Source organism: Marmota flaviventris, chromosome 14 (genome assembly GCF_047511675.1).
Source record: "Marmota flaviventris isolate mMarFla1 chromosome 14, mMarFla1.hap1, whole genome shotgun sequence".
Classification (NCBI taxonomy): domain Eukaryota; kingdom Metazoa; phylum Chordata; class Mammalia; order Rodentia; family Sciuridae; genus Marmota; species Marmota flaviventris.
In genome coordinates this window covers 37,992,877-38,010,860 of record NC_092511.1, presented here as the reverse complement: position 1 = coordinate 38,010,860, position 17,984 = coordinate 37,992,877, and the positions used below count along the sequence as shown (strand labels likewise).

Below are 17,984 nucleotides of genomic sequence, written 5' to 3'. Positions count from 1 at the left end.
CAGGGAGGAAGAGCATGAGAAGAAGATTACCATTAAATAGGGACGGGAGGTGCGTGGGAATGGGAGAGAGAAGGGGAATTGCACGGAAGATGGTAGGAGATCCTCACTGTTATGCAAAATTACATATAAGATGGTGTGAGGGGGAAGAAAAAAGAGAGAGAGACAAACATGTCACAGTAGAATGGGTAGAAAGAGGGGAGGGGAGGGGAGGGGGGATAGGAAGGGTAGCACAATACAATAGACACTAGTATGGCCTTATGTATAAATGTGGCTGTATAACCAATGTGATCCTGCAGTCTGTATACGTGGAAAAATAAGATTAAGATTACGTACCCCATTTGAATCAAATGTATGATATGTCAAGATCATTGTAATGTTTTGAGCAACTAATAAAAAAATTAAAAAAAAAAAAAGAAACTGAGGTTTATCATGTCTAAAGTGGCAATAATAAAATTAAGACAAATACTCTATGCTTTTCAAACTATACCCATCTAATTGGGGGTGGCGGGGTGAGGGGATTGGCGTTGCTGGGGATGGATCCAGAGCCTCAAGAATGCAAAACACACGTTTTCTACAAATGTTAACAAGCTTTTGAACATTCTCAATACATAAAGTAATTTTGGGGTAAAAACTGCCCACTGACTAGCTAAGTGTGCAGCATTTCATAAAGGCTACCAACTGGTGGAAAGAAATTGCATTCATTATCACTGAAGTCAACTGCATTATCTATTAAAAACAAGTAGTTCTTAAAGTACAAAGCCAAGAAAAACAGCATCAACAAATAGGGGTATGCGTTAAAAATGCAAATTTTCTACCGCAACCCTAGACCTAAAGAATCTGATTAAAAGCCTGGAGTCTAGCAATTAAGACCTCCAGGGGATTCTAATACCAGCTTAAGTTTGAGACCCATAATACTGAGGTAATATTATAGCGAATTTTAAGAACAGCCAGGTGCAATGGAGCATGCCTGAGGCAGGAGAATCAAGAGTTCAAAGCCTCCCTCCACAAAAGTGAGGCCCTAAGCAACTCAGTGAGACTCTGTCTCTAAATAAAATACAAAATGGGGCTGGGGGTGTGGCTCAGTGGTTGAGTGCCCAAGTTCAATTCCGGGTACCCTCCTCCCCGGCAATTTTTTTTTTTTTTTTTTTAAAGAATAAAGGTAGCTAAGAGTGGCAAAATAACTGCAGCATTTCAGCAGAGCTTCACCTGGGCTCTGGCTCTGCTTCAAATGTGTGTGTGTGTGTGTGTGTGTGTGTGTGTGTATGGAGAGAGTGTGTGCATGGGCTCATGCCCAAGAGCGCGTTCACGCTAGCTACAATGACACTAAAAAGCTCAATACTTACTGTTTACTTCCCTATTATGCCCTATTATAGTCAGAGTTTCTGTTAACCATCAAGAAGTATCTTTACATTTTCCATTTAAAGGAATGTTTACAAATATCCAATTTTACCCAATTGAAGGGAAGGCCAAGTCCTCAGCAAGGAAAGTAAAACACATTTAGAACCCAGATGGCTTTCAACAGCATTTCTAACTCCCATTGATCTAAAAGTTGAGCACCTAAAACCATTCCACTAATCGCAACATTACAAAGGAAACAGTAATCAAATATAAGTTACCCTAAATAATAAGTAACCTATGTAAGTTCTTTGGTTTCCTAACTGACAAGTAAACTAAAATATATTAAAAATCGGAAATATTTTATACCCACACACAAGCACGCACACATGTGCATACACACGCGTGTACTTTTAAAATCCAGAGAATACACAGCAAATGGGATCTAACTTTTTAAAGTCTCAAATAATGATACAGTAAAAACAAAACAAGTCAAAGTCATATAAGGCAAATATTAACACAAACACAGATACTGAACTGTTAACCTTAATATAATTCAAGCACTTATTCCCTACACTATAATTTCAACAGGAAATTAAGAAAGTTTTCAAAATAAAATACTTTTTTTTTTTTTTTTTTTTTTTGTGGTACTGGGGATTGAACCCAAGGCCTGTGCATGTGAAGCAAGTACTCTACCAACTGAGTTATATCCCCGGCCCTTCAAAATACTATTTTTAAAGTCATGAAATTTGGAGGCATTATAGGGCTCCTGTATATTAACTTGTTCATAAACAACTTTTTAAAAATAAAACTTTTTACGAATTTTATAAATTTTGCTTTGAAATTCATTTTTCACGTAAGGATATTTCCTACTTGAGAAACTATTTCCATTTTACATTTATAATAAATTAGCCATCTCCCCCAAAGAACTTCCCTACATAGAAAATAAACAAGGGAAGTTTTCTTGGGTCCTACCTTTACCTCCCTTCCAGTGACTATAATTTTCTTTCTCTATTGGAATTAAAGTAAAACTCAGCTGCATATGTAAAATCATTTACTTATATAAGATTTTCTTCAACCAGGCCACACATACTCACTCAATAATCTCTTCTGTTAATATTTATTTTCATCCACTGAAACACTGTTCAAAAGAAAAACCCTGGTGCACAGTGGAGCAGCCATGCCTAGCATGTGCAAGGCCCTCCATTAAATCCACAGCACAGCCACCTCCCCCTGCCCCTGCTCAAAATCCTCTTCTGTCACTTAACTTACATCCACTGCCTGCAAAGATGCCACAACTGTGCCCAAACTAGGTACTAAAAGAGAAACCTGAAATATTTTCTAATGTGCTTGAACTTTTGTTTTTGGTTGTCCTTTACTTTTCAGGAATATTTTTGCTTAAATTAAATGTATATTGCATACCTGATCCATATCTAAAGTTGTTTCGATCATTTCCTGAAACTTGGAGAAATCAGACCGAAGATCAATAAGAGGAGTCACAAAAACTGCCAACAACAACACCTGGTGTTTTCCTGAAAGAAACAAAAAGAAAGAAATAAAAAGGTCTCATTATTAAAAACACAAGACCACTGATCATAAAAATTTTAGATAGTGAACATCATTTGATCGAAAAGCATGAATAGTGCAGTAGGTCTCCAAAGTTACTATTTATTTAGGTGTTTTAACTCAAAAATTAGTATTAAGTTTATTTTACAGAGAGGGAAATGATGTGATCTAGCACCCAAAGCTTCCCACTAATAAATCAATGTCTCCTCTGCATGTCTGCCATCTCCTTCAAAGGAGTACTAGAGATGCAGAAATGCAACATCAATTACAACTAAATTTCATTTCATTTTTTATAGATCTAATAACCCAAAATCAAAGCCTTTTTTTTTTTAGAATTTTAGTGTTTATTTTTTAGTTTTTGGTGGACACAACATCTTTGTATGTGGTGCTGAGGATCGAACCCGGGTTGCACGCATGCCAGGCGGGCGCGCTACCGCTTGAGCCACATCCCTAGCCCAAAAGCCTTTAAAATAAGACCCTTAACAACTATATTCCTAATTTCCATAATTAACACAGTATATTCCAATTAACAGAGGTTAAATCAAATCAAATATTTAAATACTGGAACTTTGCTTAATGCTAGTTAAAAGTACATGCTAGGGAATGATGTGAGGAGGAATAGAAGGGAAGCAACAGAGTAGATAGTGTGTAAAGGAGTAGAGACCCAAGTGCCAGTACCAGCTTTGCTGCCCTCTGTCTTTGTCCTCTATAACAGGTTACTCTTAGTCCCCCTTTCCTTTTCTGTACAACAGAATAACAAGTTACCCAGAAGATGGATATACAACACCTAGTACAGTGCCAGACATTTAAAAGCACCTCAAAAACAGTTACTATGCATTATTACTATTACAACACAAGTATTTCCCCCACCTATATAGGGATTCTGAAAGTAATCTCTAACATACTACATGTCGCACCAAAGAAATTATTTTCAAATTTCCAGAAATGTCAGTAGCTCTTGAATGAGAAAAAGCTACCAAAGTCAGTAAAATTATTTTTAAAATTCATGTTTTATTATTAATCACAACACCATCTACACATACTGAAAAAAGAATACACATGTGTGAAACACTCAGATTATAAACAACACTTTGCCCACATAATGTCTGTTGTGCTACAATGTCTGGTCCTTTATTCCTAGTTAGCTTAAGCACTATTGGTAAATAGAATGCTGGCAACAAATAGCAGGGGTGTCATTGGTTCATGAATGATTTCTTTTCCCCCAGCCCATTAATGTTTTCAAACCATCAAGGACAAGCTCACACAAAGAATAAGCTGTAGCAATGAAGACTTCAAAAGGGTCGGCTTAATGGCCACTGCGTTTTCACTGTGAAAGTGTAGGGGAAATGTGCAAAATTGTTTCTCAATAATAAAAAAACCGAATTCTATCCCTGGTACAGATTTACAGTTCTGATGAAACTGACCTCCGTTAGAAGTAAATGCCTCAAGAACTTACACAGGATGAAACAAGATCCTTAGATTCTAAGGCTACAAAGGGTTGACTAATGTTGGGTATAAATGCAGTGGAGGCCATGTTTCTATTGAAGTTTGTTGACACATGTGTTAGTAATGGTTTTAAAATTTTTGTGTATTTTGAGGTCTGCTTCAACCCTGTTTTTCCCATAAGCTCTGTTATTTTTCTAGCTCATGACTGTAGGTTTTCCAAGAAAACACACATGGTTATTATTACAGAAATGCCTGTATAAATATTAAAATCTGTCACTCTCACCATGTCCTCTAGCCCCTCAAACACCTAGGCCCACTTTATGTAGCTCTTCATAGTCTGTCTCCCCTTCTGAGTTCACCAGCCTCCTAACCTGCAAGCTTTCACTAGCATCTTGAGAGAGCCCTTCTTTTAACTGTTAACTTCTACTGAACCCTGGCTGCCAATTTCCACCTGGGGTTTTTATTTGTTTGTTGGGGGCCCTGGGGACCAAACTCAGGGGAACTCCACCACTGAGCCACATCCAAGCGCTATTTTGTATTTTATTTAGAAACAGGGTCTCACCGAATTGCTTAGCACTTCACTTTTGCTGAGGCTGGCTTTGAACTCAAGATCCTCCTGCCTCAGCCTCTCGAGCCGCTGGGATTACAGGAATGAACCATTCAGCTATCCACTAGATGCTTTGAAAACTATATTCTCCACTAGTTACCAGAGCCTACAAAGCACTATGTAAGCTAACAAGATCCATGGACCCCTTGAATTCAGGGTAGTACCATGAGCATAGAAGGGAAGTCAATTACACCTTTATTTTCCTAATCTCTAACTAAAATTTAGCATTTCCTTCCATTATTAATGTAGGCAATAAACATCAGTAGTACTACCAGTATCTGAGCCTTTGTTTCTAATAAAAATAAACCTATGGAGTGGAGCGGAGCTGCGGTCGGGCCCGGAGCGGAGCCGGCTGAGGCAGGCTCCGAGCTCCCGACATGGCCCGGAACACGCTGTCTTCGCGCTTCCGTCGGGTGGACATCGACGAGTTTGATGAGAACAAATTCGTGGACGAGCATGAGGAGGCGGCGGCAGCAGCAGGAGAGCCAGGCCCAGACCCTAGCGAGGTGGACGGGCTGCTGCGGCAACAAGGGACATGCTTCGGGCATTCCATGCAGCTTTGCGGAACTCTCCAGTCAACACCAAGAATCAAGCTGTGAAGGAGCGAGCCCAGGGTGTGGTGCTGAAAGTGCTCACAAACTTTAAAAGCAGCGAAATTGAGCAGGCTGTGCAGTCACTGGACAGAAATGGCATTGACTTGTTAATGAAGTACATTTATAAAGGGTTTGAGAAGCCCACAGAAAATAGCAGCGCAGTGTTACTCCAGTGGCACGAAAAGGCCTTAGCTGTAGGAGGACTAGGCTCCATTATAAGAGTTCTTACAGCAAGAAAGACTGTTTAAAAAAAAAAAGACTCATGTTACCTTGAGAAGAATTTTGGATGCCCAGGCTGGTGAAGAAGGGATTGACAATGGACCATCTTCCTAGGAACTCCCAACTAAGTATTTCAGGACACATATCTGATGAAATCGGCTGAAATGTATTTTATTTTTGAGGTGGAGGGAGAAATCATCTTACTGTTTCCTAAATCCTTTGCAGGATCCGAGAGTCTGCCTTTGTCTACAAAGTGATGCAGAACTGACATCGCTATAGAGTGATGCAGAACTGTCTACAGAGTGGCTGGCCAGTGTTGGTCATTGTGTGTGCACTGCCTGTTTGTTTAAAATGGGGGAGGGATGATTTGGGCAGGTGCATATCCAAGGGCCACGGTGAAAGGGAGAGCTTGTGTTTTTGAAGTGGAAAAACCTGAGAGTTTGTACAGACATCCTGTCTTCCCAGAGAAGGCGGACTCTCTTGGGTTCATTGTAAAGTGCCTGCTGCATCAATAAAGCTCTTGGCTTATTAGTTAAAAAAAAATAAACCTATATTTTCATATCATAGTTTTTGGAGATATCTTAAAGTATCATTTAAGCTCATTATTACTTCAAAACTCAAAGAATTAGCCACGTGCAATGATGAACACCTATAATCCAAAACTGAGGAATCTGAGGTAGGAGGACTGCAAATCTGAGACCAGCCTGGGCAACACAGAGACTCTGCCTCAAAATAAATAAAAAGGGTTGGGGATGTAGCTCAGTGGTAAAGCATCCCTGGATAGAAGACCTTCTGTCAATTTTTTTTTTTTAAAGATATAGGGTCTTGTATTTTGTCCAGACTGGCCTCAATCTCCTGGGTCCAAGTGATTTTCCTGCCTTAGCCTCCCAAGCAGCTGGAACTAGATGCATACTCTACCATGCCCAGGTTATCAGGTTTTTCTTTTTTGCGGGGGGAGATGGGGACCAGGGATTGAAATCACGGGCACTTGACCACTGAACCACATCCCCAGCCCTATTTTATATTTTATCTACAGACAGGGTCTCACTGAGTTGCTTAGTGTCTTGCTTTTCCTGAGGCTGGCTTTGAACTCATCATCCTCTGCCACAGCCTCCAGAGCTGCTGTGATTACAGGCATGTACCATTGCACCCAGCTAGGCTGTGGGTTTTTAAATGCATAATACAAAGGACATATTTCTATATCAAGAGTTTGTTTTAGCTGAGCATAGTGTTGAACACTTGTAACTGCAGCTATTCAGAAGGCCAAGGCAGGAGGATAGCAAGTTGGAGGCCAGCCTAGGTAACTTAGCAAGGCTGTCTCAAAATCAGAAATAAAAATGACAGGATGTAGCTGAGGGGTAGAGTGCTCTCACTCTCTCTCTCTGTTTGTCTTACATTTAGATAGGCAGATTTCAACATAACTGATGTCCTTTATAACTCCACATGTTTCATGCATTTAAACACTATTCGCAGAAAGAGTTCATAGGCTATATTAGAAGCCAAAAGGATACATGGTACACGCACGTGTACACACACTCACAAGATTAAAAACATCAGATAGGCCTCACCTCTCTGCCCACACCTCTCAAAATAAAAAGGCTGGAGATGTAGTTCAGTGATAAGTACCCCAGGGTCCAATCCCCCCATCCCCAAGAGAGAGAAACAGGAATTTAATAAAAGTGGCAGTATAGTTTCATATAAGTTAAATGGATAAGAAATTTATAACTATTACAATAAATAATGTACCCTGCAAAAGATCTGAGGTTTGCTTTTAGAGGTGGAACTTCTGAAGGTCTACAGCTTGAATTATTTTGCGACGGTAAAAGGACATTTGTGATGTGACTCATGGCATACAATGAACTGAGGTAAATATCTGAAGGGTGTACATGTCTATGTTTTGTATATTCAGCTGGATGCAATTTTCTGCATTCATCTAGTATATCCCAGGCTGAAATCACGCATAAAAAAACATGAAATTCACATTATGCTCAAGTTGTTCTCTAATATATCAACCATATTGGAATAAGTCTGTTTTTAAAATAAGGGTTACAGCAGAACTTTTGCTTAAAGTCTGTAACAGCCTGGCATAGTAATACACACCTATAATCCCAGCGGCTCAGACAGGAGGATCCCAAGTTCCAGGCCAGCCTCAGCAACTTAGCAAGACCCTGCTTCAGAATAAAAAGTAAAAAGGGTTGGGGACGTGGCTCGGTGGTTAAGCACCTTTGGGTTCAATATTTAATACCAATAAATAAAGAGAGAGAGAAAGAAAGAAAAAAGTAAGTTGGGGATGTACCCGCAACGATAGAGGTCTCTTTGGTTCAGTCCTCAGTAATACAACAACAACAAAAAAAAAAAGGACTGAAACAACACACACTAAAATATTTATAATGACTACCCCTCTGGATAGTATCAAAGAATTTATGCCATTGGGCGGGGGTGGGGGTGGTGGTGGTAGTGGTACTGGGTTAAAGGGCACTTGAGTCACATCCCGGGCCCTATTTTGTACTTTATTTAGAGACAAGGTCTCACTGAGTTGCTTAGTGCCTCACAGTTGCTGAGGCTGGCTTTGAACTCATGATCCTCCTGCCTCAGCCTCCAGAGCTGCTGGAATTACAGGCATGTACCACCTAACCTTATGCCACTTTTCATAAACTGAAAAAGATAAAATTTAAAGACAATATTTCCAAAATACAAAATCCATTGGCTAAAATTTAAAAAGTGCTAAGTAAATAAAGCAGATTCCTTTTAATACCTACATTCCAGAAATGCCAAACAATTCACTTTTATGTTTATTTCCTAGCAATCAAATAAATATGTGATAGTACCTTATCTTTGTTTTTTTAGGGTTTAAGAAATAACAGAGATAAGGTCTGGGGATGTAGCTCAGTGTAGGGCACTAGGCCCTGGGTCCAATCCCCAATAACAACACCCCCATACAACCCCCCTATAATAAAGGAGAGAAAGAGAGAGAGGGAAAGGAGGAAAAGCACTGGAGATAAGCACAGAGTGTTAAGAAAACTGGAGAAAGAAATCTTTAACTCTGCATGGGAACAGCCTCATAAGACAGAATGGCTCAATCTTACAAAGTTTACTCGGGGGAGGCGGGTATCAAGGTGATAAAAGTAGTATAGGACCTTTAAGACATACAAAAGCATAAAAGAGGTGACATATCTGGAGACTGATAATATTGTACTAAGACAAAGGGTACAGAAGAAGGAATACAAGGGAGGAAAAGAGAATATAGGGAAGACTGAACAGAGTAGCAGAAGCCTGGCCATGTGAAGAAACGGGGCCTTTTCCTACAAATTATGGAATTAATGTGCTTTAAACTTAAGAGAAATGACTAAAGGTCTCCTATTAATCTTTGTACCTCAATGCAAATCCACTTTCAATACTGTTGCTGCCCCCTGCTGCCTGCAAATCTACCTTGCTTTCAGGTTTTTTTGTTTTGGGTCTTTTTTAAAAATAACATTAAACCTAGAGATAATCAAAAACCAAGAACATCACAGCAATCCCTATATAATATGTATTAAAAACTTTTAATCGTGATTTTACTTTTAAAGATAGTACATTTGCTTTCTTTTCTTTTTTTGATACCAAGGATGGAACTCAAGGGCACTTGACCACTAAGCCACATTCCAAGCCCTATTTTGTATTTTATTCAGAGACAGGGTCTCACTGAGTTGCTTAGCACCTCGCTTTTGCTGAGGCTGGCTTTGATCTCGCAATCCTATGTTTTATTTTCTTTATTAATCAGTCCCACTTTTGTTTTTGTCTATGAAATCAATATGCTGAGTTCATGTCACTCCATGTTTTTTCAAAAGAACTTGAGAGTTAATTTCCCAATGACTAGGGTATATACCTAATTCTCAAATATTCTGTGCAAGAGGAAGAAGAGAGCTCTAACACCATAACCCCCTCTAATGCCTCCCCGCCTAAGTGGTTTCAAATACCTTAATTGAACATCAGCTGCCAAACCCACAATGGGCAGCACTCGATTCAAATGTTATGAGCCCTCATAGGTTTTGTATAACTTAAGTGTAATGCCAAAAAGAAGGGAATTATTGACCTGTTAGAAAACTTTCATTGGGTATATTAAGACATGCATGTGTTCAGGAACATAAGGAAGAAAGCCAAGTTACCCTCAGCCCCAATTCCTAACTCCTATTAACTTTCCCAGAGGGCAAGGAAAATCACCCAAACATGCAGAGCAGTACTTCTTCCCTTTGGGAGTTGTGGGGAGGGTTTATGTATGCTTTTGTATACAGCAGTTTTCCTCTATCTGTGGTTTTGTTTATTTCGCTTGTTTCAGTTACCCATGTTCAACCATGGTCCAAAAACATTAAATGGATAATTCCAGAAATAATACAGAAGATTAAATCGCACAGTATTCTGAGTAGTGTGAAATCTGTGCCAGTCCATCCTTGGTGTGAATCATCCTCTTGTCCCGCTAACTACACTGTAGAAACTACTTGCCCATTAGTCACTTACTAGTCATCTCAGTTATCAGATCAACTTGTGATGTTCAAGTACTTTTTATTTTACAACTTATTTATTTTACAATTCTAAGGCTCCAAAACCTAAGAGTAGTGATGCTAGCAATTCATATATGCCAAAGAGAAGCCATAAAATGATTATTTTTACTTCAAACAGCAAAAGCATGGCCACACTGTATGGGAAGCACTTAGGAATGAAAAAGCACTAAATTTTTGGGTGGAAGACACGGACAAAACATGCTTCAAATGACAGCACCACATTACTGAGAAAGCACTGAGCATATACAGAGACTTCAGAAAGGGATCCTCTGAAAGGAGTGATACTGAACCACTTAACTACAAGTAAGGGATGGTTATGGATAAAGGGATAAATTTGGAAAGAAAATGAAGAGGCCACTTCTGCTGATGAAAAAGTGCTACCACACTGCTGACAGAGTTGAAGAAGCTGAAGAACAGAATAATGTTCAAAGATGGTCTTCAACTGCATCGAAACCGGGCTCTTCAGGAAGAAGATGCACAACAGAACCTATGTTCATAGAAGTATAACAGCGGCCCTAAAGCATAAAACATGAAAGGACAGGTTAACCCTGGTACTACATAGCAATGCTGCAAGGCATGCGGTAAAGCCAGGTTCTAAAAATAAAAGTTATTTGTCCATGTTCTATCAACATAATCAGAAAGCATGAGAACATCCATCTTATTTACAAAATAGTTCTACCAATGCTTCATTCCAGAAGAGTATATATAATTGGAAGACGAAGAGTTGGGATTTAAAGTCAATGCAGCTGGGTGTGGTGGCACATGCCTGTAATCCCAGCAACTCAGGAGGCTGAGGCAGGAGATTCCAAAGTTTAAGGGCAGCCTCAGCAACTTAGAAAGACCCTGTCTCAATTAAAAAAAAAAAAAAAAAAAGAATTGGGGATGTGGCTGGGCGGTTAAGCGCCCCTGGGTTCAATCCTAGTACTGGGGGAAAAAAAAACAGAAGTCAATCTGTTTGCTATAAAAAATTAAAATGTTGAGATTTTTGTGTGTGTATGTGTGTGTGAATAAACTTTTCCTTTTCTATTGTTCTTATTTGGTCTTTTGGTCACAGTGATGAAAGAGTTGACTAATACAGAAGGAAAGGAATAGGGAGGGTGTGGAGAGCAAACGAGTCCCTGGTCTTTGGCTGATCCTTCAGCAATGGCAAAAGCCAAGCCTGGGAAATATTCCTTGCCAAAGGCGAGGATTATTAGCTTTGACTCTCAGCACAGACACTAACAGTTATCAGATGTCCCAGGACAATGGGTTTCCTGGAGCAGTAGAATGTTCCTAGCCCTGCAACAGTAGAGTTGCAAAAAATGTTTCTAGTTCTGTAACTTTTTAGTGCACAAAGAAGCCTCAGACAATTCATAATCCTTAAACAATTTACAATGCCCCTATAGTTTGATTTCCTGATTATGAGACCCTATATAATAAACGTGCAGAGCTAGTTCTGGGTCACTATTTCTCCAGAGTGCAGTGTCCCACCTGGCCCCAGCTTTACTTGATAATGTCTGTGTTTCCTTTGTCTCAATGTTTTTTCATCTCCAGCTGCCCCTACTTGAGAATCCCTTATTGATGCTGTGCAGGTGACTGCAGGAGGGGAGATAGGAAATTAAGAGAGTTCTTCACTCAAGGCCAGTACTTTCTCAGTAATAAAAAGATAGTTATTTATTGTGTGAGGAAGGAGATACATGAGACAAGAAAAGATCCAAATTAGCTGATTTAAGTTGTCAGACTGCATTGTCTAAAGAGCTATCTTCTTTATACACAAGTTCAATCTTGAATTGTCAATCTAGTACTTGACAATAAACTCATTTTCAGTAATCTATTGCAATCAGATGAAAGATCATGAAATCAAAAAAGCAAAGTAAAATCAAAAAAGAAAAAAAAAAAGCAAAGTAAAAGATATTCATTTATAGGATAGAGGAAAAGAAAATAAGTGACTGGCTAAGCCAAAACTAAAGAAGTGTGGAGCAGGAAAGTTTCAAGACCCATTTTATTTAATTCAGCACTGGTGCAACTAAATGCAAGGGCTCAAAGTCTTACCAGTCTAACAAAGATTCTTGACCAGAATGGTAATATTCTTTATAACACAGGTACTATGAGAGGATAAGCACTTAGCTACCTTTTATGTTAGATAGGGAAAAGGGTCACCATAAAATTTAAGTTGAATCTATAGTTATGTATTCTGTCATCATAAAGTTCAATTTCTTTAAATCTGTCTGCAAAATAAAAACAAAATATAAGGCTGGGGATATAGCTCAGTTGATAGAGTGCTTGCCTGGCATGCACAAGGCCCTGGGTCCAATCCCCAGCACCAAAAGAAATTAAATAAATAAATAAAGTTCCCATAACACTTAAAAGATATATTTTTGTTTTGTGGCTTTGGGAAATGAACCCAGGGCCTCACATATGCTAGTAAGCACTTTACCTCTCAGCTACATCCCCAGCCCCTAAGGTATGTTTTAATAGTTCAAATGGATGCAGACTTTTAACTAAAGCTTAAAATGCTTTATATATTAAATATAATAACACAATAATAACTAAAGTTGTTGCAGAAACTCACATTTACTTAATTAAAATTATTTGGCTGGATGTAATGGTACATTTCTATAATTCCCGTGACTCAGGAGGCCAAGTCAAGGAGGATCTCAAGTTTGAGGCCAATTTCTGCAACTTAGCAAGACTCTGCTTCAAAAAATAAAAAGGGTTGTGGATATAGCTCAATGGTAAAGCACCAGGGTTTGATGCCCAGTACTAAGGAGGTTGGGGGAGCTACATTTGTCAAGCAACTTTCATTTTATTAACCAATAATATATTAATCAACTGTATGTTGATTAAAGTGAGTGACATTGATCACTTTACTTGAATTTGTTTCAACCTCTACTGCTAAGAGAGCACTTTTTTTGCCATAACTTTCTGTCATAGGTGTGCTGTGGGGGTTAATTCTGGCAGGTCTGAAATAAGTCTGCTGGGCTTTTGATGGGATAGAGATTTGAGATGGGTCCTCACTGTGTTGCTGGGCTGATCCCAGAACTTAAGTGATCCACCTTAGCCTCCCAAGTAGCCAGGACAACAGGCATATACCACTCTGCCTGGCTTTGCCTGCTCTATACTGTTAAGATTCTTTCATGGCAAGGACTGCTGGCCAAGGGATGAAACACTGATTAATATGGCTATTTTATAATTATGCATCCAGGGATATTTGGGACGGTTTGGTTTATCAGCATTGTTTATTGTGATAAATGATTAGCACCTGCTCTCAATAAAGGCTCCCCTCAGAGGGCTCTGCTGCACAGGCTAGCTACCAAATGGCAATATACCCCCTTGACCAGTAAAAAATATAGTCTACCCAAGACTCTACTTTGGGATCCCTGGTTCCAAGGTGTTCTGCACCCATATCTTGAAAAAGTGCACACCACCATGAACTTTTCAAAAGGAAAGACATTGACTGTGACAGCTTTTAGCCATGATATACATCTTTACTTTAATGGTGTTGCTGGACTTTCTCCTTTCCCTATAATATTGTAAACTATACAATTCTAAGTACTGTCATTATGAGTCCTGAGTTTTCTTTAGTAATCAAATCCTATTTAACTGCCACTACTAGTGCAATTAACCCATTAATAATAAATGCAGTAATTTTAAAATTTATTTTTAAAACAACAAAAATTCTAACTTGTCTCATTGTCGGAAGACATCTGTGAACTCTGCATGAACCAAATTAGCATGGAAGCCACTAGGTAGGGAAGCCTAGTATCTGGGAACTTTCAGTGGCACTCCTGCTGGTTTGAGACTATCCAATATACGTGATATTCTACCTAGCCCTGCCAGGTTCAGCATTGCACTGGAGCTTGAGTAATCTGCTGGAGCCACATAGATACACAGCCTCTCAGAGATGGGTGTGGCTTTCCAAGATGCCAATCAACCTGTTGATCGAAAGCCATCATGAAACAAGACTCCACCTGCTGAAACACTATCCCTGCCTTTGATGTACTCTCCCTTAAAGGACCAGAGCCATTTTCTAGTTGTTCTGTTCTAGCTCCTATGTGGACTGGAGAAACTATCAGGCACCCCCCATCTTTGAACTTAATATTTGGCTTTGGCTCTTAATTCTCCATTAATTATCTCAGACTTTCTTTTCTCGGGTGGCTCATCACTCCTGAGCAGGAAAATTATCCTGGTGGGTGCTGGATGCCCCATGATATCTCCTGCCTCGAAGCATATATTAATACAAAACTATCAGAAAAACAATGTGTGGTAAGTGGGAGTCATTAGCACCAACATCTGCCAGGTAAGAGTGAAGGAAAACAAAAAACAAAATCATGTTACCTTCGTATTTTTCCAGAGCCTGTATAACATTAGGGAGTTGGTTTATGCCCTGATAGAGTCGGTAACAATCTTGAAGGTTTGCTGCTTGTCTTTGAAATTTCTTGGCAAGTCGGTTAAGATCTGGGAATCGGCGAAGTAAATCTTCTTGTAAACTTTGTCTCAATTCTGCATCTTCTACAAAAGCTTCCACTAAATTTAATCTGAAATTAATTACATGAAAATGAATAGTAAATATTTTAATGTAAAGTTAAACCTGTCACCAAGGGTTGAGGATGTAGCTCAGTGGTAGATTGCCTGCCTACCATGTGTGAAGCCCTGGGTTCAATCCTAAGCATCACCCCAAATAAAAAAAAACAAAAAAACCAATCTGTCAACTAGGCTCTTAAGTCCAAATTAAACAAACTCAAAAATCCCATTTGTAAAAAGCCTGAATATATTCTAAAATGTTAGCTTTTTTAAAAGAGGGTAAAAAGGCTCCATAGGGCTGAGTCAAAAATTTCCTGGTTAGATAACAAATCATCAAGTAGTACCATAAGATACTGAGATATACCCAATTTTTTTTTTTTTTTACTTTCATCCAATTTACTACCCCCCCCATCTTCCATCCCCCCCACAGGTACTGGAGATTGAACCCTGGAGCCCTTTTTAAAATTCTGAGACAGGTCTCTCTATTGCCAACGCTGGCCTCAAACATGCAACCCTCCTGCTTCAGCCTCCTGAGTCTCTGGGACTACAGCATGAACCAACACACACCCTTTCGAACTGATATTTCTTAAATTGATGAATTTCATTACTGGGACAAGACTGTTGCTAACACATTGTTTTACATGTAAACAGTGATACTTAAACAAAATTACAGTTCAGCAGTACTGTCAAATCCTATATTTTATCAGAAGCTTTTTAATTTTTAGAATACTTTTTTAAATTATCTCTTGTCAGACAAAGTCAATAAATAACATGTCTGTTTCAAAAACTAGAATATGTAGTACATACTGCTTTTGAAATCTGTCGGAAATCAGAGGCTTTCCACTTCTACTTGTACTGTAATATGCTACTTCTACTGTAATGTGCTGTTATTTTCATTTTCTTGTCAAAAATGCTCTTCAGGGTTGAAAGTGTAGCTCAGTGTTAGTGACATGCTTAAGACCTTGGGTTGATTCCAGGACTCAAAAGAAAGAAAAAAACTGTTTTATCACCTACAATGCTAAATTTCCAACCCACCTCTGAGTCACAACTTGCCATTTGAAAAACAATGTTGTATGTATTACTTAAGTAACAGATGAAAGGCAAATTGTTAACAGAAGATAGGAAAAATTATTCCTGGGACTGGGCTCAATGGTAGAGCAATTGGTTAGTCATGCAAGAGGACCAGGGTTCAAACTCAAGAACAAAGGGAAAAAGAATAAGAAAAATACCCAGTGCGGTGGCGAATACCTGTAATCCCAGTGACTCAGGAGACTGAGGCAGGAGGATATGAGTTCAAACCCAGCCTCAGCAACTTAGCAAGGCCCTAAGCAACTCAGTGAGGCCCTGTCTCTAATAAAATATAAAAAGGGGCTGGTGATGTGGATCAGTGGTTAAGTGTCCCTGGGTTCAGTCTCTGGTACTGAGAAGAGAAAAAAATAAAAAAAAATTCCTGTACATGTTATATATCTCTAGCAATAGCTTTAGAGAAGCTTTCTGGAGACCACGGGTACAATGAATTATTTGATTCTGAATGCTGTCTGATGAACAACTACAGGAAAAGGAAACAAATCAGCTTTCTAACCTCTAAACTACTTATTGATCTCTCCATCAGAGTTTATAATTCATGCATCAAAATGTTCGTGCCAGCTTGTTATTTGAGGGAAAAAATATTCTACCCTCGGAGTAATCATTTAATGACCATATATCTGAAAGCATGGTTTCTGACTCTCAGTAATACTGACAATTCAGGCTAGTTAGTTCTTTGTTGTAACAGCCTATTCTGTGCTTATTTAACAGTATCCTTGGCTTCTATCTGTAGACATTTATGAACATCTCCTGGAGTATGGGGAGAAAACTGTTCCACTTTGAGAACCACTGGTTTAAGGAACTTGAGCCAGGAGTGATGTCACATGCCTGTAATCCCAGTGACTTGGAAGGCTAAAGTAGGAGGATCTCCAGTTCAAAGCCAGCTCTCAGCAACTTAGTCAGATGCTAAAGCAACTCAACAAGACCCTTTCTTTAAATAAAATATAACAGAGGGCTGGAGATGTGACTCAGTGGTTAAACCCCTGGGTTCAATCCCTGGTACCGAAACCAAAAACCAAAAAGCTTTTCTTTTTCTTTTCTGTTTTTATAACACTGAGGATCAAACCCAGGGCCTTGTACATGCTAGTCAAGCGCTATGCCACTGAGTTACAACTTCAGTCTTTTTATTTTGACACAGGGTCTTGCTAAGCTGCAAGCCTGGCCTTGAACTTGGATTTTCGTGTCTTAGATTCCCTAGTATCTGGGATCGGAGATATGTACCACCACATCCAGTTCTCCAAAAGATTTCAATGGCATCTAGATATTTAAAAAAAAAAAGCAAATAATGGATGTAATTAAGTCACACAATCCAATTCCTAGCTAAGTCATGGCCTTTAACTGGGTTTCTCCAAGTTTGATTCAAGGATCACCAGCATCAAAATTATTTCGAGGGGCTGGGGTTGTGGTTCAGCAGTACAGCACTCATCTAGCACATGCAAGGCCCTGGGTTCAAGCCTCAGCACCACATAATAAATTAATTAATTAATTAATGTAATGTGTCCAACTACAACTAAAAAATAAATATTAAATAAAGCAAGGGGAGGTTTAAAAAAAAAAAAAAGAATGAAAGAAACCCATTGCTGGCTGACCTACACCCTCATCTGTTTTCTCTCTTCCTTCTCTAAACTCCTATAACCCTTGGACATTCTCAGGTAAACAACAAAAGCCATAGGGAATATATTTCTGATGAGAATCTTCTTATGCATCTTACCCATTCTAGTTCTCATATGTAATGAACACCATTGAAATAAGTAAATTCTTTTCTTCCCTATATAAAAAAGGTGTCTGTATATTCCCACCTGTGAACTGAAACAGTTCTGTGTAAAGGAAAAAGTCAATTTTGTGCCTCTCAGAACTGTTTTATATCACATGATATCTTACCCATTCACAAAATGTCTAGAAATTAAAATTATCTTAAATGCAATAGATATATAATAAAATGGAAAACAAACCTTATAGCTGGGTATGGTGGCACACATCTGTAATTCCAGCTACTAGGGAAGCTACTAGGCAGGAGGATCAAAGGTTCAGAGCCAACTTCAGCAACTTAGCAAAGCCCTAAGCAACTTAGTGAGAACCTCTCACAGAATT

At 39.0% G+C, this 17,984-nt stretch overlaps 1 protein-coding gene and 1 pseudogene across 1 annotated transcript in view; one reads left to right on the top strand and one right to left on the bottom strand.

Moving 5' to 3' along the window:
• Msh2 (mutS homolog 2) overlaps positions 1-17,984 on the bottom strand; it is a 65,784-nt gene that overhangs the window by 21,308 nt on the left and 26,492 nt on the right. The window contains exons 7-8 of the mRNA XM_027934429.3: positions 14,622-14,821; positions 2,758-2,867 (exon numbers count right to left, since the gene is read on the bottom strand). Coding sequence (XP_027790230.2) covers positions 2,758-2,867; positions 14,622-14,821 — 310 coding nt within the window. The remainder of the gene's footprint in view (positions 1-2,757; positions 2,868-14,621; positions 14,822-17,984) is intronic.
• Positions 5,272-6,306, top strand: LOC114091889 (actin-related protein 2/3 complex subunit 5-like protein pseudogene; annotated as a pseudogene).